Below are 27,869 nucleotides of genomic sequence, written 5' to 3'. Positions count from 1 at the left end.
AAAAATATATCATTTGAAAGTCAAGTTTGATTTTTTTATATGTAACTACATTGAAATATGTGTCAGTAATAATTTATCAACTGACTATTTCATGAGTTCTTTGAATATACCCTCAATTGTTTGATTGAGCATGTCTCTGATGGATATATGTAAATTCAAAATTCTATGGATTTATAAACACAAAATCTATGAAATATGGAGTCCAGCTCTCTTGCAAAATAGTTTGAAACAAAACAGGAAAGTTTTCAGTTAAGGTTGAAAGAGCTGTTTTATTTTTCAAAGGAAAAAACAGCTCAGTATTAAGCCCTCCTTGGCCTGATAGAAACATTCAATGAATACAATTTATTCTGTGGAACCTAGCTCAAGCCTGAAAAGTTCCTATACCTTCTAAATATATAATTTGCACCATAGATAAGTATATAATTTGCCACCAATACTTTATTTTTCCTAGGTTTATAATTGTTCTTCACATGATTATTGTTAGTGTATCTTAACTAAGCCCTACAATATAACACAATACAATAAGACTCTGCATTGATCATAAACACCAAAGACTTCACTGTGAATCCTTTATGCCTTCTCAGGAGGAAATTTCTCTCTCAATGTTTTTAAAGAAAAAACAAATTTAGTAAAAATGCACTATTATTTATTGCCTCTTTTGAAAATATCATTCCACATCCAAGTTGTCCATTATGTAATTTGCTAAAATTCAGTTTGTGAGACTGTGTCACATAAACATGAGCCATCAAGAAGGGTATATTTACCCCTCTCCTCCAATAATGTGGAGTATTTTATAGACATTTTAATTTTTAAAAGAGGCTCATCTCAGGTAAAAATGTACAATCCCAATAAAACATATTTCAATGTTCCCAGAAAAACTATTTGCTTCTAATAATACTTAATATTTTATTGCACCGATCTTCCTCATATGATGTTCTGCACCCATGTTTCCAAATGTGCTCTTCCCTTTACCTAGGATAACCTTCTCTCTTCTCCCTTGGTCACCAAGAGAACTCCTGAAAAGCCCTACTCAAATATCAACTTCTTAGTGATGATTTCCCTGGACTACTACTCCTGTGCTACTTCTATAAAGTGTCTATACTTTTATTACTGTACATATATACACGTTCCTATACACTCATCACTTCATTTAGACATTTAGCTAACTTTGATATGCTCACAGTTATCTTCTTCACGCTTAAATTATCAGTATCTAGCACCACAGTTCCTGGAACAAAGCAGGCACTCAATAAGTATTCGCTTATACATTAGAAAATATTATTTCAAAGATTTATCTTTCTAACATGGAAATCTGATATTGGTAACTCCACAGAGCTCCTTAGCATGGCATATAAAGTCCTTTCTCATTTGGCCACACACACACACACACACACACACACACGCACACACGCTTGTCCTCTATGTTTGAGTAATAAGGAGCCACCACGCAGTTTCTTATATTTGTTGGACTCTTTAATCTCTCTCTGTTTTTGCTTTTGTCGTTTTCTCTGCTTGGAAGGCCCATCTCTTCCCATACTAGTCTTTCAAATGTCTAAACCACTTTAAGGAATTAGCATAAGCATCACCACTTCCTTAAATCCTTTCCAGTTCATTCTCCTTTACAATGAAATCCTTTGAAATCCTGTAGAGGTACAAGCCTCTATCACAGCACTAGGGACATCTTATCGCTCTTATTGTTTATATGTCTGTGTCCTCTGTAAGCACTTTGAGGGCAGGAACTAGAACAAATTTATTTCTGTATTCTTGGCACCAAGCCCAGCATCTAGGACAGACGAGGGGCTCAATAAACATCAGCAGAATGAACAAATGTTGAACTATAAAACAGAAAATTTTATCATTATCAAAATAAGCCATGGCCCACTTTTCTGAATCTAAAGGACAACACAGAATCTTAAAGAAAAGGCACCTTGAAACATAATCTAATCTGTAAGGGAAGATAGCAAATATAGAATATAGTCTACTTCAAAACTTCTGGAAATTAGATACCAATGCATCTTTCTTGCTTAAAATAACAAAACATCTAGGTAGCTTTAATGTTTAGAGAAGCAATTAAATTGCTGTTAAGAGCATAATAAATACCATTTTGCTTTGCTAGACATAAACAAACTTCTAGTTTAGTGGTTCTCTATTCTGACTATGTATTCGAATAACTGGGGAAGCATTTAAAAAATATTGATATCAGGTCTCATCTCTGATCAATGAAATGAGATTCTATGATGGTGGGGGCTCAGGCAATGGTATTTTTTTAATGCTCCCTAGGTGAATCTAATATACATTTTTTTTCCTCTGGTGAAATAATAACAAAACTCATCTCTCTCTGGCTGTTCTTCTTGGTTTCTTTCAGTGAGGTCCCTTCCTCCACTCAGTCCTCAAATGTTGGTGTTCTCAACGATTCCTTCTACTTTTATTCTCAAAATCCTTGAACAGATTCCCTGTAAATACAGAGTACCCCAGCTTCAAAAATGAGATCTTACACCTTTTGAGCCCTGAACATTATATTCATTATTTGAAATGAAAGAGAGAAAAATGAGATTTCCACAGTTTGGTCTCTTTCCTTCCTTTCAGAGATAAGGCTCAAGTCTACTGTTACTTAACAAGCTTTTTTAAAAGATCTGGAATTCTATACTCTATATTTTGATAGCAGTGTTTAGCCAATTCACAACTATTATTTTGTTCACTTGTTTGATTCTTTATCTTGTGTCCGCAGACTTGAGGGTTATCCTCTTTCCCTTACTTTGCTTCCTTCTCACTTACCTCAGAGGCTGTGCTGATGCTCATGACGAAGTTAGACTTTCAGATGCTGAATATACATAAGGCATATAACCCCTGGCACTTAGGACTTAATATCTGTGATTACAAGTATTCTAAGCAACTCCAAAGGTCCATGATATGAAGCAATCTTTAATTTTGACAGGGCAATACACACATTTGAAGCCCATGGCTATGAGGTAAGTTTTGAGAATGAGTCTAGCAAAATGCCTAACATGACTGCAGCAAACTTTTGTTATTTTCCACTTATCACTCATTGTCTGATGTGCTGTAATTCTCAGAATGTATTCAAGTGCTATTTGTGTCATGGCACACTGAGAAAATCTTAGGCTATAATCTTCACAAAAATAAAGGATCTAATATATCATGACTATAGTAATGCAGAATTTTATGCTAATGGGCAGAATAGCTAGGTAGAGAGCACTGAAGGTCAGAGAAAGAGAAAGCCACCAAACATGAGGTGTTACATACACTCCACCCCCTGACTCTCTTAGGAACACAGGATAGCAGAGTTACCTACCTCCAGCTTCTCTTGACAACTTTGGAAGAGGAACAGGACCATCACTCAAATGCTATTTGTTTACTGTTGGTCTCTGCTCTCCACCCAATGTAAAATCTTTGAGGGCAGGGACTATGTTTATTTATTCCTGACTCACCAGCACCTAGAACAGGGCCTGGCTCTTCATACATTCCCAATAAATATTTGTCAAATGAATGAATGAATATCAGAGACGTTACAAAAGCAATTTAGTATCAAGAGGAGTAATGAGAACTTTCTTTACTTTATTCATTTAAAGTTTTCCAGAATTGGAAAATGCTTATTTACCTTGTGAACACCCTAACTTTTTCATAACATTAATATAAAAATGTTCCCCATTTGTGTGTTTTTGTTTCTTTGTTAATTTTAGACATCGTCATGGGATAATCACTTAAATATATCACTTTACAATTATTTCCCTCAAATAAAACATTCTGAAAGAAAAAGCCTAAAAAGGAGCCAGGTATCCAAAAATTATAAATTATTTACCTCTGAAATATTCTCGCCCAAAAAGCTAAGCTCAAATCTAACCAAGTCTCCAAGAATAGTAGGGGTTTTCAACCTTGGTTGCTCTTGAGAGCTTAACCTGACAGTATCCTTTGAAAAGAAAGAAACAATAATGAGTACTCCAGAACTTCAAAACAAAAATCAAATACCTTACTTTCCCTCCCATTTTATAACATAAGATAAACCCTGAATCCTCAGAGGAATGGCTGATGCCAGGTCTGAGGCAGAAAATAGACAAGATGAGCCTGGGATACCTTGCGCCAGAAAGCAAGGAAGTTATCAAAGACAAATGGGTCGTGTCAGAGGGACACAGGAACTAATTTAAAGGGATTTTCATTAGACAAAGATGGAACAATCTGAACATCAAAAAGAAAAATAAATGTAAGTGATAGAAGCACAGTGAATATAGGCATTTCTGCTATAATGCAGAAACAAAACAAAGGTGTTCTGCAATAACACACTGAAAATAACTGGCTTTATGGGGAGGACAGGGTTAAAAGCTGACAACTCAAAACCTATTCAACTTTCTAACTAGAACACTAAGAAAAACAACAACAATACTAATAAAACTTCAAACCCAATTTAAAATATTTGTTAAATTCCTATTAAGTAAAAAAAACAACAATAACCTCACAACAACGTAAAAGCCATTTGATGGAAGAGGGTGTAAGGAAGGGTTGAGGCTGCTGAGATTGAGGCTTGCCGTGAAGGCAAGGACAAAATTCACAAAGCAGGGCTAACTACAAAACAAACACCTCAACCAAACCAGAGGAATGCAAGGTGAATGAGTATCACGTACAGCGAGAGAGTGCCATCTATTAGTGGCTTGCGGTATTTGCCTGTGTTAGTGTATTTTGCTTTCTGCTAGTGTTACTTGTTGAGAAATGTCAATCTCCCGGAAAAATCAACTATGAATCAAGGTGATTTTTTGCTATACTGACATCATCTCCTTATTTATGAATCTTGTATGAGCTAATTCACATTATAGTAGAGATTATATATAACAAGTTCATAAAATTCTCAAAAATAAAAAAGAGAAAGCAAAACAAAATCTTCATCTCATTGGTAACTAAGTAGGGCATCGGCATCTTATTCTGAAAATTAATAATATCCTATAAGAACTGTTATGGTGGGGCTGGCCCCGTGGCTTAGCGGTTAAGTGCACGCGCTCCGCTACTGGCAGCCCGGGTTCGGATCCCGGGCGCGCACGGATGCACCGCTTCTCTGGCCATGCCGAGGCCGCGTCCCACATACAGCAACTAGAAGGATATGCAACTATGACGTACAACTATCTACTGGGGCTTTGGGGAAAAAAATAAAGGAGGAGGATTGGCAATAGATGTTAGCTCAGAGCCGGTCTTCTTCAGCAAAAAGAGGAGGATTAGCATGGATGTTAGCTCAGGGCTGATCTTCCTCACAAAAAAAAAAAAAAAAAAAAAAAAAGAACTGTAATGGTAACTACTAAATAGCCCTAACTGATAAGGGAATGTTCTTCTTTATAGATGATTCCAGCCAATAAGCATGGAAGGAATGACAATTAGAAAATCACCATTTTACAAATCCTAATGAATCAATTGCTCCAGGTAATGCTCATCCCTGGTTCAAGCCATTAGGTGAAACGCTGATGGGAACTTTTACAAAGGAGAAATAAGGCTGTCACCACCTGAATCCACTGTTCAATCTTAGGATCACTAAAAGTGGGACAACTAGTGTGCTTCCCAATATGAAGTATACAGCACCCCTACAAAATACTCTTGTCATAAAAGTTAAATTCAAATTTAACCCAGCACCTTAGAACAGTGGTTCTCAATGCTGACTGCACATCAGAAACACCTGGGAAGCTTTGTAAACACACTTGCCTGGGTCCCACTTTTGACCAATTAAATCAACATCTCTTGAGGTAAGGCTCAGTCAGGCATCCTCACTTTCCAAAAAATATTTTAAAAAGCTGAGTGATTCCAAATGTGTAAGCAGGGTGGAGAACCACTAATCCAGAGTGAAGAGGATATGCTTTACAGGATACACAGCACAGAGCAGTAATTCTCAAACTTTAATGTGTCAACTAATCCCCTGAGGATCCTGTTAAAATACAGATTCTGATTCAGTAGGTCTGGGGAGGGGCCTGAGATTCTGCTCCCAGATGATGCTAATATAGCTAGCCCACTCTGAGTAAAGAGGATACAGACCAGTGCCGTCCAATACAAATATAACAGGAGTCACACAGGTAATTCAAAATTTTCTAGTAGTCATATTAAAAAGAAGTGAAATTAATTTTAATAATGTACTTATTATTTAACCCAATAGATCCAAAACATCATTTCAACATGTAGTCAATATAAAAAGTTATTAATGAGATATTTTACATTCTTGATTTCATACTATTTGGTGTGGATTTTACACTTAAAGCACATCTCAGTTCAGACTAGCCACATTTTAAGTGCTCAACAGCCACATATGGCTAATGGCTAATGTACTGGATAGCACAGGTGTAGAGGAACAAGTTAAACCACAAAGAACCAATCCAGAATGCTGGATGCCCTATAAGAAGAGTCTGCAGGGCCTGCCCAGTGGTGGAGCAGTTAAGTGCTCACGCTCTGCTTTGGGGGCCCAGGGTTTGCAGGCTCAGATCCAGGGTGCGAACTGGTGCACTGCTTGTTAAGCCATGCTGTGGTGGTGTCCCATATAAAGTAGAGGAAGATGGGCACGGATGTTAGCCCAGGGCCAGTCTTCCTCAAAAAAAAAAAAAAAAAGGTAAATAAATAAATAAACAAAAGTTTATTAAAAAAAAGAAGAGTCTGCAAATAGACAACGACAGGAAAAGTAAAAGTGGGAGAAACAGCTCTAAATTAAGACGCTTAAGAAACATAACCATACGTAATGTATGACTTGGAATCCTAATTTGAAAAAAATCAGCTGCATAAAAGATTTTATTTTTAGACAATTTGGGAAATTTGGTGTGAATGAGCATTAGATGACAAAAAGAATTATTCCTAATTTTATCAGGTATGATTATGAAGTTATGTGAGAAAATTTCCATATTTTTTAGAGACATGCAATGAAGTACAAAGGAATCAAAGGACACAATTTGCTTCAAAATGGTTCAGCAAAAAATGAAAAAGAAAAGAGACAGATAAAGCAAATGTGACAAACTTTGGTAACTAACCATTCAATCTGGATGATGGGTGATCAGAGGTTTATTGTACAATTATCTCTTTTGTGTACACTTGAAAATTTCTTAATAAAAAATTAAAAATATAATAGCTTTAAAATCTAAATGCTAATTTTATAAATGTCAAATTCTAAAGAATGGAAATAATTGAACAAAATAATGACATTTATACACTAATATTGATATTATGTTATTTATAAATTGTAATTCAGGGAGGTTTCCTTTTTTCGTGTACTCAATGTAAAACATTCACTAAATAAGGATGCCAAAAGTGAGTCTTTTTTCTATTCTGATGAGTCATTTCTTCTCTATGAAATATTGTACTGTTGCAGTCCCAACTGTTGCTAGGCCCCTGGCCCAAATATAAGGACATCTGCTCTAGAAGAGAATCTGCTAGCAGTTTTAATCAAACACCATGACTAACGGCAATGAAATAACATCCATATCAAATTAGTACCCTTTCCTGTTGCAATATCTAATTTCCCATGAACACCAAGAAAGCACAACAGAATGTTTTTACCTAACTATCTGGTACGTGGCTTTTTTCTCTTCTGGATATATTTTCTTCTTTTTTTTGTGAGGAAGATCAGCCCTGAGCTAACATCCATGCCAATCCTCCTGTTTTTTTGCTGAGACAGACTGGCCCTGGGCTAACATCTGCGCCCATCTTCCTCCACTTTACGTGGGAAGCCGCCACAGCGTGGCCTGACAAGCAGTGCGTCAGTGTGCGCCTGGGATCCAAACCTGGGCCGCCAGCAGTGAAGCGCGTACACTTAACCACTACGCCGGTCCCTGGATATATTTTCTTGATTTTTCTGTTCTTATATGGATAATAGAGTATGCATTATATATTAGCATGATTGTAATTTAATATTTTAGTAACAACTGTTACCTGCCAAAATATATATATGACCAGGAACTGTCGTAATTTGTCCATTACTAACTGGGCCATGATGACATCATTGCACTCTTTTGTTAGGATCCATACTACTCACCCTAAAACTTGTGAACCAGGATGCCATAGCACCATTGACTCATGGTTTGCAGGCTGATAGATCACACCATCACTACTCACCATGAACTATACCAAATTGGCTGTTGAACTTGGAACAATGACTTAGTTTTAGCAATGCATGGTTCTTTACTTCTATTATTTAGACTCTTCAGTTCCTTCACTAGGGAAGCCTATATGACATGTTACTATTCCTATTATCTTTTAAATCACGAATAGAAAAATTCCATCACCTAAGTAGAAAAAACTACTTATTATACATTTTATTGGTATTAATCATGACAAAAGTGTTTAGCTTTTGCACATAGTTTTGAGGCTGTCTATTCCTGAGGTTTGCAATGAGTGTTTTAGAAAGAATTATCTGTACAGTAGATCATCTATCTGAAGGTCTAAACCTGTGGACGAAGACAAAGCTTCCCTCCCATATATGGCACTCTTTAATAACAATGTGATTGATGATGCAATCTGTCCACTTCACTAGCTTAAGGGCCCCTTGTAAAAAGAGACTATGCCTTACTCTTCTCTGCACTCTCAGTTACTCTCAAGCACAAAAGTGTACATTTAAATAAATGTTTACCGAATAAAACTAAATTAAAAAATGAAAAGTTTTTCTACCATTAGCATAAATAAATACGACAAGTTTTTAAAAAGGCCATAAACAGAATATATTTCATAATATTATGAGAAACTTTCCATATATAGATTCAAAGTATAATTGATACATTAAGCTTGTTTATATTTATTTTACTGAAGTTTAATATACAAATAAAATGGAGTTAAAAGTTATTGAAGTAAAATAAAATCAAACTGTACCACAGATTTCAATAAAACTATGAGAATAAAAACCTAGAATAATGCTATATTTCCCAACGAAATGATAACATTATTCCTAATCATAATATTTATAGATTTAAAATCATTTGATATTTTAAACCTCTACAACCATAAACTTAATCATTCAAATGTACCTTTGTCAATGCCTTGCAAAATACTCCAAATTAGTATTGCATCAATTATCAATGAGGAAAAGAATTACAGTTAAAATAGCACCCGTTAAGTAGTCAGTAACCATGTAACCACTCCCCACATACATGGTATACACAAATCTATACTGTGATTATAAATATTAATCCAACTGCCATTTAGAAACTAGATCTCAAAATTGAATTTCCTGATACTTGGGGATAATACAATCAAGTCCAAACTCATTGTTTGAGCTGTAGCATCTGGGCATGATAAGGTAAGACATTTATTCTTGTGTGTGAGGAAGATAGTGCTGAGCTAACATCGGATGCTGATCTTCCTCTTTTTGCTGAGGAAAATTGGCCCTGGACTAACATCCGTGCCCATCTTCCTCTGCTTTATATGGGACACCCCATGGCTTGACAAGCGGTGTGTCAGTCCGTGCCCGGGATCCGAACCTGCAAACCCCGGGCCGCCAAAGCGGAACGCGCGAACTTAACCGCTATGCCACCAGGCTGGCCCCAAGGTAAAACATTTTAAATATACTATTTATCTTTCCTAGCGAATTTATGAAGGAGATTTTAAAGTTTCTATAAGGCAAAATAGAGGAATAATCTTTGAATGCCTTCTTTGTCCTAGCTATGTTATACATGATACCATTTAACACGCATAATAATCTACATGGTGAATATTATCTCCATTTTATAACTAAAGAAACAGATGCTCAAGACATTAATTAAAGATTGAGCTCATCATAGGCAAGTATAGAGCCAATATGTGAACACAGTCCTGATTTACAAGAAAGCTTTAGGACGCTCCTGTACTACATCACACTAGCTTGTACTCTACTGTCAAAACTACAAAAGGTTCAGATTTTATAAGTATTGAAAGACATGACTAAAGTATACTTTAACAGTAACTGAAAAACACATCGAACCATTGAGATATATATAAAAAGAATAAGCAAAATGACAAAGGATTTAAATCACCCAACATAATCAATATAATGTAGAAGCAAATATTACATGCCTCATACTCCATTTAATACTCCTCTTCGGATCTTTTCCTTTATATATTATACATTTTAATCTTCTCAAGACTGCTTTTATCATCTCAGGATTAACAAAGAGAATTTCAGTGCCCGGCTTTGACTGCAGGCCTTCCTAACTGTTGGTAAAAAATCTCAGCAACGTAAGAAGGAAAAAAATGTCTACTCTTTCCCTATAGCTGCAAAAATGCCCAGAGTATTCTGCAAAGATGATTCTGATAAAGTAGCGAATTGTGAGCATTCTGAAAGAAATGTATCTTACTTTTCTGTTCAGTATTCTTGTAACGGTTTTTGTACAAAAAGAAATCTCATAAGACACCAATTTACACCCATCTAGACATTGTAGCCATGTTATGTGAACGTAAATCTTAAACCTCTAAACTCAAGAACATAGTCTAATTCTGATTGGTGGCCTTAATTTTTTATTTGTTGCTCTGGTAATATTGTTTTAGTTAAAATCTCCTTAAAGGTATTAACAACTGTAAGATTTCTTTGCAAAATCAAGAGGGTTAATGACATTCTTCCATCATAGAAGTATGACAAAACCATAACTCGAGGATTCTTTTCTCTAAAAGCATCAGAGTCTTTGCGGGTTTTTTTTGTTTGTTTTTTGTGAGGAAGATCAGCCCTGAGCTAACATCCGTGCTAATCCTCCTCTTTTTGCTGAGGAAGACCGGCTCTAAGCTAACATCTATTGCCAATCCTCCTCCCTTTTTTTCCCCCAAACCACAGTAGGTAGTTGTATGGCATAGTTGCACATCCTTCTAGTTGCTGTACGTGGGACATGGCCACAGCATGGCTGGAGAAGCGGTGCATCAGTGCACACCCGGGATCCAAACCCGGGCCGCCAGTAGCGGAGCGCGCGTGCTTAACCACTAAGCCATGGGGCCGGCCCCAAGGGTCTTTGTTTCCTTTAAATTATCAAAAGTAAAATAAATGCAATACATTCAAGTTTATTTATTCATTTATTTATTTATTTTTGTGAGGAAGATCAGCCCTGAGCTAACATCCGTCCTAATCCTCCTCTTTTTGCTGAGCAAGACCTGCTCTGAGCTAACATCTATTGCCAATCCTCCTCCTTTTTTTTCCCCAAAGCCCCAGTAGATAGTTGTATGTCATAGTGGCACATCCTTCTAGTTGCTGTATGTGGGATGCGGCCTCAGCATGGCCGGAGAAGTGGTGCGTCGGTGCGCGCCCGGGGTCCGAACCCGGGCCGCCAGTAGCGGAGCACGCGCACTTAACTGATAAGCCATGGGGCCAGCCCATTACATTCAAATTTAATTCTTCAAATGAAAATATCTCTTTGATAAAATAAAAATTGATTGAATAATTATTTTTAAGTTAAAAGCCTTTAGACAAACTACCAGTATTATTGGCAAAAGAAAAACTACATTATCTTCTTAATCTTTTAATTGTAAAGAAATGACTACAAATCTCTACTGTTTGGCTTTTAATATTTTTCTCCCTGCTTACAGAAGCAAGGGGCTATGGAAGGTGTTAAGCTACCCCTCAATGAGTGATACTCCACACAGGACAAACTCTCTTTAAAATATTAGAGAAAATATAAGAAACAATATATAAACATAATTCTTTTCATCAAGATACAAATTCCCAAAAAACATTAAATTTTTATGTTCCTTAATAAAACTTTTTTACTTAAAAAATCATCTTTTATATTTATTTAGTCTCAAAGTTATCTCCTTGCAAATTACATGTTAATTACAAAAGGAACAACAGTAACTATACAGAAGAAAAAAAACTTTAAACCAAATGATTAAAACTAATGTCACTAATAAAAGGCAACAGACTTCATAGACCTCTGGATTTGATATCCTAAGGACACATCACTTATGTTGTATTCTAGCCACAAATGGATAAGCTCATTCTAGTCACAAAGAAAAGCAAACAAACTCAAATTGAGGACATTCCAGAGCCTGTATTCTTCAGAAATATCAATTTCATGTGAGACAAACATTGAAAAACTATTCTAAGTAAAAACAGAATATTTTAGAATATATTCTAAATATAGAATAGAATAGAATAGAAAATTCTAAGTTAAAATAGACTGAAGAAACTGACAACCAAATGCAAAACATGATCCTAGATTGGATCCTGTACCAGGAAAACAAAAGTTGCAACAAAGGACATTATTTGGATAATTGATGAAAGTGAAATATGAGTTATAGATTAGATGAAAATATTCTATCAATTTAAATTTCTTAAATTGATAGCTGAACTATGGTTATGTAAGAGAATGTCTTTGTTTTTAGGAAAGACACACTGAAGTATTAAGGGGTAAAGAGATGAATGCAGCCTCTCAGGTAGTTCAGAAAATAACGTGTATATATACACAAGGAAAGAGAGAGAGTTACGACAAATGTGGCAAAATGTTGCAAATTGGTGAATCTAGGAAAGGGCATATGGGAATTATTTTGTACTATCCTTGCAAGTTTTCTGAAAGTTTGAAATTATTTCAAAATAAAAAATTTAAAAATCATCGTTTAAGATTAAGTAAATATTAGCATGAGAAGATTTTCACCATAAACAATTAATTGATAAAATCAAATTTGACAAAATGGTATGATTAGTACAAGTGCTTTGAATAGTGACAAATTAAGGAGCTTGTACCAGAATGTAGATCAATACACAACTTTCTTCATCAAAAAAAGTCTTGCTATGCAAAAGCCAGCTCTACTAAACTGTGCTTAATAATATTCTGGCACAACCTGGTAACAAATGATTTATGCACTGGCACTACACTTTGAGAAGTTCTGGTCTTATATATCATCTGTTTGAAATCAATCAATTAATCAATTAGTCAATCAATAACTAACTAAATACTTTGAAAATTATGCATATGCATTTGGAAAAATATACAAGTTATAGCAGTTAACTCTGAGTAGCACAACTGAAGGTGATTTTTATTTTCTTCCTATATTTTGTAATGTTTCTACAGTGAACATGGATTACTTTTATAATAAGAAAAACAACAGTAAGCTTTTTAAAAAGAATAAGTGGAAAAGAACTTAATAGCAGGCAGATTTCTTGGTGTTTGAATCCTATGTCAAAACATGACATTTTCTTATGTTTACATATTGCCAAAATTTTTCCAAAAGGATCTCACTTACAGCTGATCTTGAAGTTCCACAATTATATATTCTAATTGTTCCTTTTCCAATTTATGGGCCAGATCAGAATCTTCAATCCTTTGCAGTAGTATTTTATTCTGGGAGACAGATTCAGACAGCTGGTTCTCTCGAAGTCGTAAGAGTTCTTCAAGATAACCCTGGAAATATAGATCACTAAGATACAGAAACTGTAAAATTCTAATATATATCTTGAAGATAAATGCAAAGTAGCTTAAATGTTATTCTTATCTATACTGTAATGAAACAATTTCAAAGTATCACTGATGAAATAGTAAAAAAAAATTGCTTTAATTGCATACAAAAATTTAACACGTTCTCCATGATTTAAAGCTCTTCTCTCAAGTTCAATAAAATATATTTGTAATTTAAGGTAAAACTTAGTCAAAACATTATAATTTCTACACTCTACAACAGTGATAAATACTCTACATGCCTCCTAGCTTCAAAATACAGACCTAATTACAGAATGACCAATTAAAAATCTGCTTCTATGTGATTATTTTTCAAAGACAGATATTAACATTTTAGCATCAACAAATTAGAGGGAAGCAGTATAATGTTTTGGTTAAGCCTGCAGGTACAGGGATCGCCTAGTGTCACATTCCACTTCTACTATAATCAGCTATGTGTCCTTGGGCAAGTTACTTAATCTCTCTGTGCCATAGTTTAAAAAAGTGGAAACAATAAGTGCACCTAGTTGGTAAGATGAAATGAATCAATATAAGTAAATTGCTTGGAATGGTACCTGGTACACTGTATGCAATGTATAATTCCTAGCTATTATTATTAGCAAACACCTAACAGATATGAGACTTCTTGGACTGATCCTCTGTCTCATCTTTTTTACTCATTTACTGTTTCTTCGTCCTTTTGCTCTGTTTTCTGGGAGACTTCAATGAATTTATCCTCCAAATCCTTACACTTAAATTTTTGAATTCAGGAAATCTTATTTTTAATTTCTAATAGCTCTTCCACGTTTTCTGATTGTTCTCTTCTCATGACACCCTATTCTTTTTAGTTGCAATGTGCTTTTAAATTCCTCTCAGGAATTTAAAATTAGAATTTTTTAAATTCTAATTTTAATTAGAAATAAAATTTAGAATTTTTTTCTTAAAGTATTCTTCTGTTCCATTATGTTATCCTATTCATGTGTCACTAACAAACTGTTTTAGCTATTTTAGCTTTATGATACATATTAATAGTAGCTACTACTACTGTAAGCACAGGCCCTCCAGGACCAGTTCAACTGACCTCATCTCTTATCAACGGAGTGATTAAGAATTGCCTTTCAGAAAATCTGCAAAGTCACTTAGCCAGGGCATGTGCAAAAGAAATCATGACCTGAAACAACCACAGAACCAAAGATCCTCCTTCCCATGGAACCCAAGGACTGGGACACGACCGGAACTTGAGAGTCAGACTCTTATCAGAAGTGAGGGGTCCCTCATTCAGGAAGGCCTGGTGTTAAAATTCCTTCCCTACCTCATCGAAAATATTTAGAACCCCATCATAAAAGTTTAGAACTTCATCATAAATGTTTAGTACCCTGTCATAAATGTTTAAAACCTTACCATAAATGCCTGAAGCCCACCAATCAAAACCTGTCCCACCAGCATTTCCACGTGCCAGCCTATTCTCCCTAACCTCTTAAATTTTGCTCCAAATCCTGAATTGGGGAGACAGATCTGAGGGCACATGCCCCCTGTTCTCCCTGCAGATCAATCTCACAGAATAAAGCTGATCTCTTTTCCCAAAGACTGATGCTGTAATTAATTGGCTTGTTTATGCACATTGAGCAGAGAATCCCAATTTTGTGCAGTAACAACTGGTGACCAAGAAGGGACAAGGTCCTGTGACCACACGCCCAAGGCTCAGAAACTGCCGGCAGGGTGTGGAGTCTTTTCATCAACCCTAAGCGGCCGCCTAGACAGTTTTGTCTAGAGGCTCCGACTGGATTCCCATTTCCTGCTGTGGCTTTCCAGGCCCCAGGGTGTTCTTTTCCTTTGGGAGAAGAAACAGCTTCTGGATCAAGATGTCTCTGGGCTCTGGGTGAGTAACTTTAAGACAGTGACTATCCTTTACCTCGTCTCTCTAGTTTGATTTCCTGGAAATATAAGTTTGGCTTGTATTCTGGGGAATCCTGGCAGGCTGAGACCCAAACCTTGGGCCTGAACAACCCGAGGTAAATAGAGGCAGGATAAAAGGTTCATTCGTGAAGTTGCTTCTGGATCTGGGCAAGTCCTGGCACTGGTTCCAATGTGCCCCTGGCAATCTGGTTTCAGGTAGCTCCTGGCACTGGTTCTGAACTACTCCTGGAAAACTAGCTAGTATTCTGGTCTGTTATATGTAGAACTGTATTGTGTGTTAATGTTTGTCTGAATTGAATTGGCTGTTTGGGGACTGAGGTTCTTGGTGATCATGAAACTCTCTTTAGAAATTACCTTGTTTGTTGCAGCCACCTTGGGAAAATCCCCCTAAAATGGGGATAACTATTAACAGCTGGCAAGATAATGGGGGATCATTTAAAATTACAGTGGCCACTTTGGGCTCCTTTTGAGCTTTTGAACTGAGAAAACAAAGAAATCTTTAATGAGTCAAGGGCTTCACCTTTCAACTGAAAAGTTCCAGAAGCTGTAAATGTTTACAAAGAACTGCAGAATCTTACCAAGCTTGTTTTCTGTCCTGAGGGCTTGGCTTGATAATCATCAGGTTGGGGGGATCCCAAAACTACAGTGGGACAAGAAATGCAGGTTGTATTCCCCTTTGTGGCTAAGGGTCTTACCAAACTGCCATCAGACTCAGGGAAATTACACTGGCCATTAGAAGGAAGCCTTGGCTTAGCCTTCATTGTAAGGATCTTGTTTTCAGGGATGCCCGAAATTTTCACGATCTAGTTCTAGTTGCAGCATAAATATAATTTTTACTGGCCATGTCTAAATTCTGAAACAATGGGAAACAGTAATTCAATCCCCACCTGTAGCCCCTGAGGCTGCATTTTCCCAAATTGGGCGATATTTAGCTACAAGTATATAGTATGAGCTACTGAGTACTCATTGATTTATCGATCCTTCTCCTCCTAGAGATGGTCACTATTTTTCCTTGTCTCTGTTTTTTTGTGTCTCATTTGTCACAAAAAGGAAAATATTCGTAGGGCAAGACACAGGCATCTCCATAAGCCTGTTGTCTGGGGGGTCCCACAGTAAACTTTGCTGTAGGGCCCTCATACAGAGTATGCACATAAGATGGAAGCTGTTGCTAAAGAGCATCTTGGAAGCCAAAAAAGGCTGCAAAATTGGTGGGCATGGGTAGAGCAGTTAAGAGCCATTAGGGCACTCACCACCTCAAGAAGACTCCTTCTTGATAGGATAAGTTGGTTATGGAATGGGGTAGATGACAACAGGTCTCCCACCAACCTCAAGAAAATGTCCATGCAATGAGGTACTCTGTAAAGCACACTCAATCCCCAAACCCATGGCACCTCCCTCCTAGGTATTAATCTATCTCCAAGAGACCCAAGGCTTAGCTAAAGCTGTTAATGTACATGTAAGATTTTCTTTTGTATTGTTCTGTCTTGAGATCTTGGCTTTGTGAACTTTCTGGTCTCCGCCATCTGGAGGATGCACACACCAGCATGCATCTTGGCGGCCAGTCAAGTAGACTGGGGTTCTGAGATGTACTCTCTTTGTCTAGCTGTATCAGCTCTCAGAGGAGTTTGCCATGAGGGGTCCCAATTGCTTTCACTAGGGGCCTTTGTCATCTCAACCGTCCTTGCTGGTTAGTGTTCTACTGCCTGTGCAGCATAAGCCTTTGCTCTCTTGGACTGTTTTTGGGAGTGAACTTTCTGGATCTCATGAGGGCTGCTTCTTTTGTACTCTCTTTTGGGGATTCCTCTTGCATCCATAGTTAAGCCATAAACACTTACTAGTATGAATCACTATTAAGATCCTATTCACCAATGGTCAGAGGATGGATTCTTAAATTGGAAAAACTTCTAAATTGAAAAAATGTAGCTGAAAGGGTGGGTCAACTTCTTTCCAGTTCTTTGGGGAACTGGAAACAACCATCTTTGTCTTGCAAATCCTTGGAAGAGTGGAAATGCAGCTCTAGAGGCAGTTCAGATTCCACTCATTTCCCTTATCTCAAAGAGCTTGCAAACTCTCCAGGAAATATCTAGCCCATCGCTAATTCCTAGGATTGAAGAAAAGAAAAGACAAAGGAAAGAAAAACGGCCATAAGAGCACCCTCACCAAAAATCTAGCATCTTGAGTGTCTCCTCCACAAATATTAGCAAAAAGGCTTAAAACAAAATTTGGATTCATAACTAGGGAGCCCTGTATTCATGGCAGTAATTTTAAAACAATAGTTGTGGATGTTGGCACCACTCACATAAACAATAATCTTTACTATACATATTAAAGGTTTTGTTCTCATTATCTTTAAATTAAATCAGAGTATAGGGCATTGCTCCAGTCTCTGATGCATATCCAGTCTCTCGAAAACAGAAACATTGGTCACAAGGGAGGAAAAACCAAAGATGATAAGAAACTAAGACCAGATGTCTGCCCCACCCAGAGACTAGCCCCTATATAACTGGCCTGTAGTCTTTCTTCTGTCAGATGGGCTTTAAGGACACTAGTCCACCAACTTCCATCTTTGCTGGCAAGAATGAATAAGTCTTTCTATTCCACCAACTTGCCTCCTGGCTTTTTGGCTAAGTCTTATAGCAAGCAGAATGAGCCCGTTGCACAGTAACATGGAGTCTCTGCGTATGTGTCTATATATATGTGTATGTGTGTGTGTGTGTGTGTGTGTGTGTGTGTGTGATATCTTACCTACAGATGGTATAATTTCTAAAAAGCTCTATTCAATTGGCTTAAAGTAAGCACTTATATAAATTATTTCTAAACGTAACAGCAACTAACCCAAATGTCTTTCAAGTTAACATGATATAAATTAATCTTTGGTAAATGAAAGCTTATTTAAGATTGTTGGTTTGATTAAAATGGACATGTCCTCAGAGTTATCAGCATTGGATATGATGCAGACATGCAGCCTTTACTCTACGTTTATTGGTCAAATAAGCTGATGTTATCTCTGTTACAAAACTGGTTAGCAAAAATAATACCTTGATAGCTAATTTTGTCTAATGTCACAGGAAGTTTTGTAGGCAATCTAAATAACTATTAGGTATATTAATAATTGAGTAAACTTACTAGATATGAAAATGATAAAAGTGTTGGGTGAACTTTTTATGTGTTATGGCATGTATATTTAAGATAACTTCCAAAATCTCTCTGGTAACTTGAAACTTTGACGTTTTGCTAGGTGAAATTAAGTAACCAAAAAATTCATTGACTATCTCGGTCATTTTCAAATAAGAGAAAATACTGAAACATTATCACTAAACATACCCAAGTTTATCTACTTTTAGCTTCTTATTACAAAAAACTAAAATATATTTAGGTCTATTAGTAAATATGTCTTGTATTTTATCAAAAATTGTACTATGAAATAGCATGTTTCTAGAAATTATGACAAGTGTTTAGAACGCTAACATAAAAGACAGTTCATAATTGCTTTTTAGTTTTCACGAAGGTCCGTAAAGGCTAAAAATTCTAATTAATAGAGGTAATTAAAGCTACTCAGGCCAGCCCCGTGGCTTAGCGGTTAAGTGTGCGCGTTCTGCTGCTGGCGGCCCGGGTTCGCATCCCGGGTGCGCACTGATGCACTGCTTCTCCGGCCATGCTGAGGCCACGTCCCACATACAGCAACTAGAAGGATGTGCAACTATGACATACAACTATCTACTGGGGCTTTGGGGAAAAAATAAATAAATATATAAAATTATAAAAAAAAAAAAAAGAGTGCATGAAATGTTTAAAAAAAAAGCTACTAAAAATTAATAAGGAAAACGTCTTTGTATTCAAGGAAAGTAAGACATATGCTTTCAGTAAAGAAATTATAAAGAATGGAAATATTTTTGTTTTTTTTAAGAAAGATAAATTTGTCCCAAAGTTCTAGGAGGAAAAAAAAAGGGAAAGCATGGGACAAATTCTGAATGTAAAAAGAAAGTTATAGAAGGTCTATGGAAGAGGAACCCTAAAAAAGAGTTTTATGCATGGTCAAGTTGGCTAAGATTGAAGTAAATCTAATTAAGTAAATGAGTTTTAATGTCAAAAGTAAGCTGGTACAAAATTAGAATTTGGTTTTCTCTTAAAAGGCTAATTTTCTTGAACTTTTAGTCTGCTCTTTATAAAGAGATTATGAAAGATTTTTTTTCTTTGAGTACTAGAAGGGTAGGGATTTTATGTTTTATCAAAATAAATTTCCTGTATTGTTTTTATCAGGTCTTTAATCACAGGTGCTAAGGTTTTTCTTATAGATATTTAATTTTCTGCCTTGGCCTGAAAATCTTTGTTGCCATGGTTAAATGGATAACTAAGTTCTGTTTCATAGGGACCTATGATATCACGTTGGTAAATGTTATTGATAGAAGTGTTTTAAAATATTATACCACAGTCCTAAAATTCTAATATGTCCTGGTTGTCAGCCATAATTATAGTTATTATCTTAAAGTGTTGTATGTCACAGAAATAGCCAAGTTTCTTTGTCAATTGCCCTTTTTGAGTCTTTTGTCATTTACAGATAGTTGTTGTTTTACTCTGATGTTTTTGCAGATGTATTTCCTCTTCAGAGAGATTCATGGAAAGGACTCTAATACTTGCTTTAGAATACAGGTTTCTGATCAATTTTCAGATCATAAAACTGAACTGGGTAAGAAATTACAGAACTCTAACAGAGAAACTGATGATTTCATGAAACTGCTAACAGAAGATTAAGATCAAGAATCAGTTACACAGGACTGAATGAACTGATGAAGATGATTATAATCTTTATGACTTTTCATTTGAGATATTACTGATTTTTGATATTTTGTTATTTTCCAAATTTAAGGAAACCCTTTTCTCTTTTCTGTTAAGCTAACTATGACTTACAGAAATTTGGTAAATTATACCTTTGTATGCACAATTGAAACATTTATCATTTTTTCTTCCTATGCGATCCCTCCAGAATTTGGAAACTCTTAGTGAGTATTGTTTTCACAGCAATACAGTTATTTGCATAAGTTCAATAAGAATCTGTTCTCCTTATAGCACGACACAATTGGAAACAAATTGGTTATATTACCAAAGCTTTGACTGGAATGTCATATTTTAGGGAAACATGCAGACTCAGATATGACAAGACAACTTTTGAGGAATAAAGATTGGTCTTTATGGAATAAAGCCACTTGGAAATATTGGCCTGGTACCTTGCTTACAGGGTTCCCAGCAACTTACCAGGAGAGTAAAGAAGGTTATTTCTGTGACAGGTGCAAGGAACCTCAAGATATTTTGGGGACTTCAAAAAGAGAGGAATTCACCCAAAACTGTAGGTATTGCAAGTGCAGTCTGATGACAAGTCCTTGGGTTGGCTTTCCTGGCCTCAGGATGCCTTTAAGGTTCAATCTGAGATTCCTCATGAAAAGTTCCAGCAAAGCAGACTGAAAAGAGCCTATATGATCAATTGCTATTCTTGCTGTACTTATGTAAATAATTGGGCCAAGTTTATTGAAACTAGACTCATTTTGCCAAACAATTAGTCCTAATTTGCCTATGTTTGGTAAAAATGGGCGTGATTTTAGAGATAAAAGTTATGTTTCAATAGAAACTATAATACACATTCATGGATATTAGCTTCTAGTTCTGATAATTGTCTTTGAGGTTTTGTTTTATATCTTTTAACTGGACTGGATCCTGAATTCTTCTAGTCTCCCAAAATATCTGGCTACAAATCTCCAAACTAACGTTTTCCATTTTTTTCCACCATTTTCATTTGGAATCATTGAGAACTGAACCTACCCTTTTTCCTGAAACCTTGCAACCTGAAGCTGGATAACTTGATATAAACTTAGAAAGATTCATGTCTGTTGCTGTGTAAGTCACTCAGAAAGATACCTGAACACCCAATGACATCATCAGAGACATTTCAAACTGCAAACGATGCTTTGACTCTGACATCTAGAAATCTTTTGACTGGCTTCCTCCTGGGCTCAAAACCTGGTTTATAAATTGCTCCAACAATTAACCTTGTTCTTCCAGAAATGCATCTTATTAAATACCTCGTTCCTTTGGGAGCCCACCCACATCACCATCTTACTAAGACACTGGTTTAACAAGATGGAATGACCTATACCCCTTATCAGCAGGAAGAAGCTAGAGCAGTTGTCACCCAATATCCCTCAAGATTGAGGAATGAACAACAAAAAGGGGGATTTGTAACCACGGGTCCTCCAGGACCAGTTCAACTGACCCCCTCTTTTATCAACAGAGTGATTAAGAATTACCTTTCAGGGGGCTTGCCCCATGGCCTAGTGGTTAAGTTCAGCATACTCTGCTTTGGTGGCCTGTTTTGGTTCATGGGCATGGACCTACACCACTCATCAGCAGCCATGCTGTGGTGGTGACCCACATACAAAAAATGGAGGAAGACTGGCATAGATGTTAGCTCAGGCCAAATCTTCCTCAGCAAAAAAAAAAAAAAAAAAAAGAATTGCCTTTCAGAAAATCTGCAAAGTCACGTAGCAAGGGCACACACGAAAGAAGAAATTGTGACTTGAAACGACCACAGAACCAAAGATCCTCCTTCCCATGGAACCCAAGGACTGGGACATGACTGGAACTTGAGAGTCAGACTCTTATCAGAAGTGAGGGGTCCCTCATTCAGGAAGACTTGGTGTTAAAATTCCTTCCCTACCTCATCAAAAATGTTTATTTTTTTAATTTATTTCTTTTAAACCTTTTTTTTTTTTTAACAGTTTTATTTATTTATTTATTTTATTTTATTTTTTGTGAGGAAGATCAGCCCTGAGCTAACATCCATGCTAATCCTCCTCTTTTTGCTGAGCAAGACTGGCTCTGAGCTAACATCTATTGCCAATCCTCCTCCTTTTTTTTTTTCCCCCCAAAGCCCCAGTAGATAGTTGTATGTCATAGTTGCACATCCCTCTAGTTGCTGTATGTGGGACGCAGCCTCAGCATGGCCGGAGAAGCGGTGCGTCGGTGCGTGCCCGGGATCCGAACCCGGGCTGCTAGTAGCGGAGTGTGTGCACTTAACTGCTAAGCCACAGGGCTGGCCCTCAAAAATGTTTAGAACCCCATCATAAACGTTTAGAACTTCATAAATGTTTAGAACCCTGTCTTAAATGTTTAAAACCTTACCATAAATGCTTGAAGCCCACCAATCAAAACCTGTCCCACCAGGATTTCCACGTGCCAGCCTATTCTCCCTAACCTCTTAAATTTTGCCCCAAATCTCGAGTCAGGGAGACAGATCTGAGGGCACATGCCCCCTATTCTCCCTGCAGATCAATCTCACAGAATAAAGCTGATCTCTTTTCCCAAAGACTGACGCTGTAATTAATTGGCTTGTTTATGCACATTGGGCAAGTGAACCCCAATTCTGCGCAGTAACACTACCCTCCCCTTGTTGAGTTTCTTTTTCATATTTTTTCATGACAATTCTCAATTTTTTTTTCATAATAAAATCTCAAAAATTGGGCTGGCCCGGTGGCACAGTGGTTAAGTTTGCATGCTATCCTTTGGTGGTCTGGGTTTCGCAGGTTCGGATCCCAGGGGTGTACCTATGCACCGCTTATCAAGCCATGCTGTAGCAGGTGTCCCACATATAAAGTAGAAAGGGTGGATGTTAGCCCAGGGCCAATCTTCTTCAGTAAAAAGAGGAGGACTGGCAACAGATGGTACCTCAGGGCTAATCTTCCTCACCAAAAAAAATATATATATCTCAAAAATTAAAAACAAAGTTAATTTTTACAAATGAAATATTTCATGTTGATACACAGCTTATTATAAACTATAAATGAATATTTATAAACATTAGCAATTAAACAATACTTATATACCCAATACCTCGATTAATTACCAATACTTTTAGAGACCCTATAATGTTTTTCCCTGATCATCCCCCTCTGCCTCCTTTGCAAAGATAACAATATCCCAAGATGTGTGTTTATCATCGCTTTGCTTTTCTTTCTAGCTTTACCACAAATGTTATGTCATCTTAAACAATATATTGCTTAGTTTTGCTGGGTTTTGTCTATATTCCTTTGAAACTTGCTTTTTCATCTTCAGTGATATGTCTAGTTAGAGTTCATTCATGCTCAATACTGGATAGTATTCCATTGTATGAATACTGCAATTTATTTATTCACTCTTCTGTCAATAGACATTTGGATTATTTTAGGTTTTTCTTAATATAAACAATATTACCGTGAACACTCAGTTGTATGTTACCTGATACACACATCTTAAGAGTTTTTAGGAGATATGACTAGGAGTGGAATTGCTGGGGCATAGGCCATGCATATCCTCCCACTTACTAGATAATGCCAAATTGTTCATACTATTGTTTTTATACCAATCACATTCCCACTGGATATTAATTCACATGACCTTATATTAGTATCAAAGTTAATACTGAATTTATAAAATTCATTGAAAAAATCCCTTCTTTTTCTATTCTCTGGAACATTCAGTATAAAATAGGGATTACTGCCTTCTGAACATTTGGTAGAGTTTACCTCCAAAACCAAACAAATGGGGGGGAGGAGTGGATAGATTTTAAACTACTTATTTAATTTCTTTAATGGTTATAGTCTATCCGTTTTGAGAAGTAATATTTATAAAAATTCTTCACCTATGCTTTCTAAGGTATTGACATAAAATTGCTGAAATTATTCTCTAATAATTATTGGAGGAGTCTTTGCTACATTTATAGTTACGCTGTCTGCTCTCTTTTATTTCTTAAAATTGTCTATCTATGACTTAACTCTCTTATAAATTTAATTATTCTTGAGATTTGTCTATTTCACTAGTTTTTACAAACAATCAGCTTTTGGTTTTATTAATTGTTTCTCTGTTTATTTCATTAATATCTGCTCTTATTTTTATTATTTTCCTCTTTTTGAACTGGTTTGGTTGTCTTAGCTCTTTAACTTTCATTCTTTGTTTTCTAAATTAAGTACTTCTATAAGTACTGCCCAAGCTGCAACTTACAACTGTTAGTATGCATTGTTTTCATCCTTATTCATTTCTATGACCTTTTGACCCCTAATTTAAAAGTCTTGAGCCACGCTGCGCGTCGCGTCTCCCCGCCCTTAAAGCATCTGCTGCCGATTCTGTCAGGTTGTGACCTGTACCGACCTCGGGAGTCATAGGAAGGACCTTAGGGGACCCAGTAAATGTAGGAATGGAGTCAGTCACCATTGAGGATGTGACTGTGAACTTCACCCCAGAGGAGTGGGCTTTACTGGATACTTCACAGAAGGAACTCTACAGTGATGTGATGTGGGAAACCTTCAGGAACCTGGCCTTAATAGGAAAAACATGGGAAGATCATGACATTGAAGATCAGTACAAAAACCAGGGGAGAAAACTAAGAAGTCATATGGTATTGAGACTCTGAAAGTGAAGAGGATAGTCAATGTAGAGAAAACTTCAGCCTTATTCCAAATGTTGATCTGAACAAGAAAACTAGTGCAGCAATACCATGTAAATATAGTGCATGTGGAATAGTCTTCATGCATCATTCATCCATTAATAGGCACGTTAGATGTCACACTGAACACAAACCATATAACTGTGAAAAATATGAGGAGAAGCCATATAAAGGTAAGGAATGTGGGAAAGCCTTCATTTTTCCTAGTCTTCTTCGAAAACATGAAAGAACTCATACTGGAGAGAAACCCTATGAATGTAAAAAATGCAATAAAGCATTCACTTCTTCCAGATCTCTTCAAATACATGAAAGAACTCATACTGGAGAGAAACCTTATAAATGTAAAGAATGCAGTAAAGCATTCACTTCTTCCAGTTCTCTTTGAGTACATGAAAGAATTCATACTGGGGAGAAACCCTATGAATGTAAAGAATGTGGGAAAGCCTTTATAGCTCCCTCAAGCCTTCCATCACACATGATCTGTCACACTGGAGATGGACCTTATAAATATAAGGAATTTGGGAAAGTTTTCATTCATCCCAGTTCATTTCAAATACATGAAAGGAGTCACACTGGTGAGAAACCCTATGAATGTAAAGAATGTGGGAAAGCCTTCAGTTTGCACACTAACTTAAAAAAATACAAAAGAACTCACACAGGAGGAATACCATTTGTGTCTAAGGAATGTGATAATGCTTTTATTTCTCCTCAGGTTTTCCAAATACATGAAAGAAATCACACTAAAGAGAAATTCTGTGAAATTTCTATGTAAAAAATGTAAAATTCTATGTAAAAAACGCAATAAAGCACTCACTTCTTTCACTTCTCTTCAAAGACATGAAAGATAGCACACTAGAGAGAAACCCTATGAATGTAAAAAATGCAGTAAAACCTTCTGTTATCCCAGTTCTCTTCGAGTACATGAAAGAACTCATACTGGAGCGAAACCCTATGAATGTAAGGAATGTGGGGAAGCCTTTATATCTCCCTCAAGCCTTCAGTCATACAAGATCTTTCACACTGGAGATGGACCTTATAAAATGTAAGGAATGTGAGAAAGCATTTATTTCTCCCAGTTCCTTTCGAGTACATGATAGGAGTCACGCTGGAGAGAAACCATATGAATGTAAAGAATGCAGTAAAGCCTTCAGTTGTACCAGTTCTCTTAGAAAACATGAAAGAATTCATACAGGAGAGAAACCATATGAATGTAAAAAATGCAGGAAATCATTCACTACTTCCAGTTCTCTTCGAGTACATGAAAGAATTCATACTGGAGAAAAACCCTATGAATGTCAGGAATGTGGGAAAGCCTTTGTAGATCGCTCAAGCCTCCAATCACACGTGATGATTCACACTGGAGATAGACCTTACAAATGTAAGGAATGTGAGAAAGCATTCATGTGTCCCAGATTACTCTGAAGACATGAAAGAAGTCATGCTGGAGTGCAAACCTATGAATATAGAGAAAATGGGCAAGTCTTCAGTTCTCATCACATTTTCCAAATATATAAAAGAAATCATACTGGATAGAAACTGCATCAATGTGCAAAATGTAGTAAAGCATTTGGTTTTCCCAGTTCTCTTTGTAGACTTGAAAGAACTCATACTGGAGATAAGCCCTATGAATAACAGGAACGTGGGAAAGCCTTTATTTGTCATGCAAACTTTTGAGGATATGGGAGAATGCACACCAGAGGAAAAACCATATAAATGTAATGAATGTGGAAAGACTTTTGTCATCCCAGATCTTAATGAAGGCATAAAAAGAGTCCCTTGAGTCAAACGTCTTGGATGTAAACAACATGGGAATGGCTTACACCATTATATGTGAAATTCCCACTAAAAAGAAATATAAATATAAGTCATATGAGAAAGCTTGATGGAAATTAATGTGTAGGCTGTTCTAGAACACTTGCAACATGGAAGAGTTGTTATGAAATTTGTAAATATATTGTATTTACCAAGGATCTTTCTTAAAGGGCAACATTGGATTGTGGATTTCTAAGTACTTTCAGAAATGAATATTGAAGTGAGGTAATTCTGCAAGTCATCTTTCATTAATAGTACATAAAATTACTAAGTAGTGGTTTTTCCTTAAATCAACTAATATTTTGTCTTCAATTTTTTAATAATGTATTCATTTTTCTGTATTTAGGGGCAATTGAAAATGATAGTTTGTATTTGTTGGGATTTTCTTAGTGTCCTTGTATTGCTGTTCCCAGATATGCCTAATCCGTTGTATATATTGTGCCTTTCTTAGAGAAAGCTCCTTTTCTGGGGGGGATGAGTATAGGAGCCTTTTCTTATTTTCCATATTAATGTTTAATTTACTATTAAACAGTTGGAATAGGGCCGGCCCCGTGGCTTAATGGTTAAGTGCGTGCGCTCCGCTGCCAGCGGCCCGGGTTCGGATCCCGGGTGCGCACCGAGGCACCACTCCTCCAGCCATGCTGAGGCCGCGTCCCACATACAGCAACTAGAAGGATGTGCAGCTATGACAGACAACTATGTACTGGGGCTTTGGGGGAAAAAGAAATGAATAAAATCTTAAAATAAATAAATAAATAAATAAACAGTTGGAATAAATTTTTATGTAAAAAAAAAAAATAAAAAAATAAAAGTCTTTATTTTTCAAATCTCCACTGGTGGTCTTTGGGTGGTGGTAAACTTTTTGTATTGAATCTAACTTGACTGCATTGTAATCACTATTGTATCACTTCTTTGGTATTCGTGGGCATTTGCTTTGTGACCTGGTATGCTCCATAAAAACTGGATAGCTGTCCCACGTGTGCTTGAAAAGAATATGTACTCTAATTGTTAGCATTTAATATATTTTAGATCGAGCTTACTAATTGTGTTGTTCAAGTTCACTACATCCTTACTAATTTTTTGTCTATTGAATCTGTAAATTATTTGGAAAAATGTTAAAATTTCCTACTGTAATTTCAGATTTATCAATTTCTCCTGGATATTCTATTATTTTCTGCTTCATATTTTTCATGGCTACATTGTTAAATGCATGTAAATTCAGCACTGCTTGTTATACATTTCTGGTGATTTTTTTTTTTAAAAAAAAAGACAATGTCTTACTTTAGTCTTAATAATGCTTTTTGCCTTAATGTCTATGTTGAATA

General features: G+C 36.3%; 1 protein-coding gene and 1 pseudogene across 6 annotated transcripts in view; one reads left to right on the top strand and one right to left on the bottom strand.

Moving 5' to 3' along the window:
* RUNDC3B (RUN domain containing 3B) overlaps positions 1 to 27,869 on the bottom strand; it is a 171,555-nt gene that overhangs the window by 41,886 nt on the left and 101,800 nt on the right. For all 6 annotated transcript variants that reach the window (XM_004431307.3, XM_014788146.2, XM_004431308.3 and 3 more), the window contains one exon: positions 13,156 to 13,313. In XM_004431307.3, the coding sequence (XP_004431364.1) occupies positions 13,156 to 13,313 (158 nt within the window). The remainder of the gene's footprint in view (positions 1 to 13,155; positions 13,314 to 27,869) is intronic.
* On the top strand, positions 24,386 to 26,531 carry LOC147918173 (uncharacterized; annotated as a pseudogene).

This window comes from Ceratotherium simum, chromosome 1, assembly GCF_057802395.1.
Source record: "Ceratotherium simum simum isolate JZ-2026a chromosome 1, ASM5780239v1, whole genome shotgun sequence".
NCBI lineage: Eukaryota > Metazoa > Chordata > Mammalia > Perissodactyla > Rhinocerotidae > Ceratotherium > Ceratotherium simum.
Note: the sequence above shows the minus strand (reverse complement) of the source record. Positions and strands in the feature narration are given on the sequence as shown.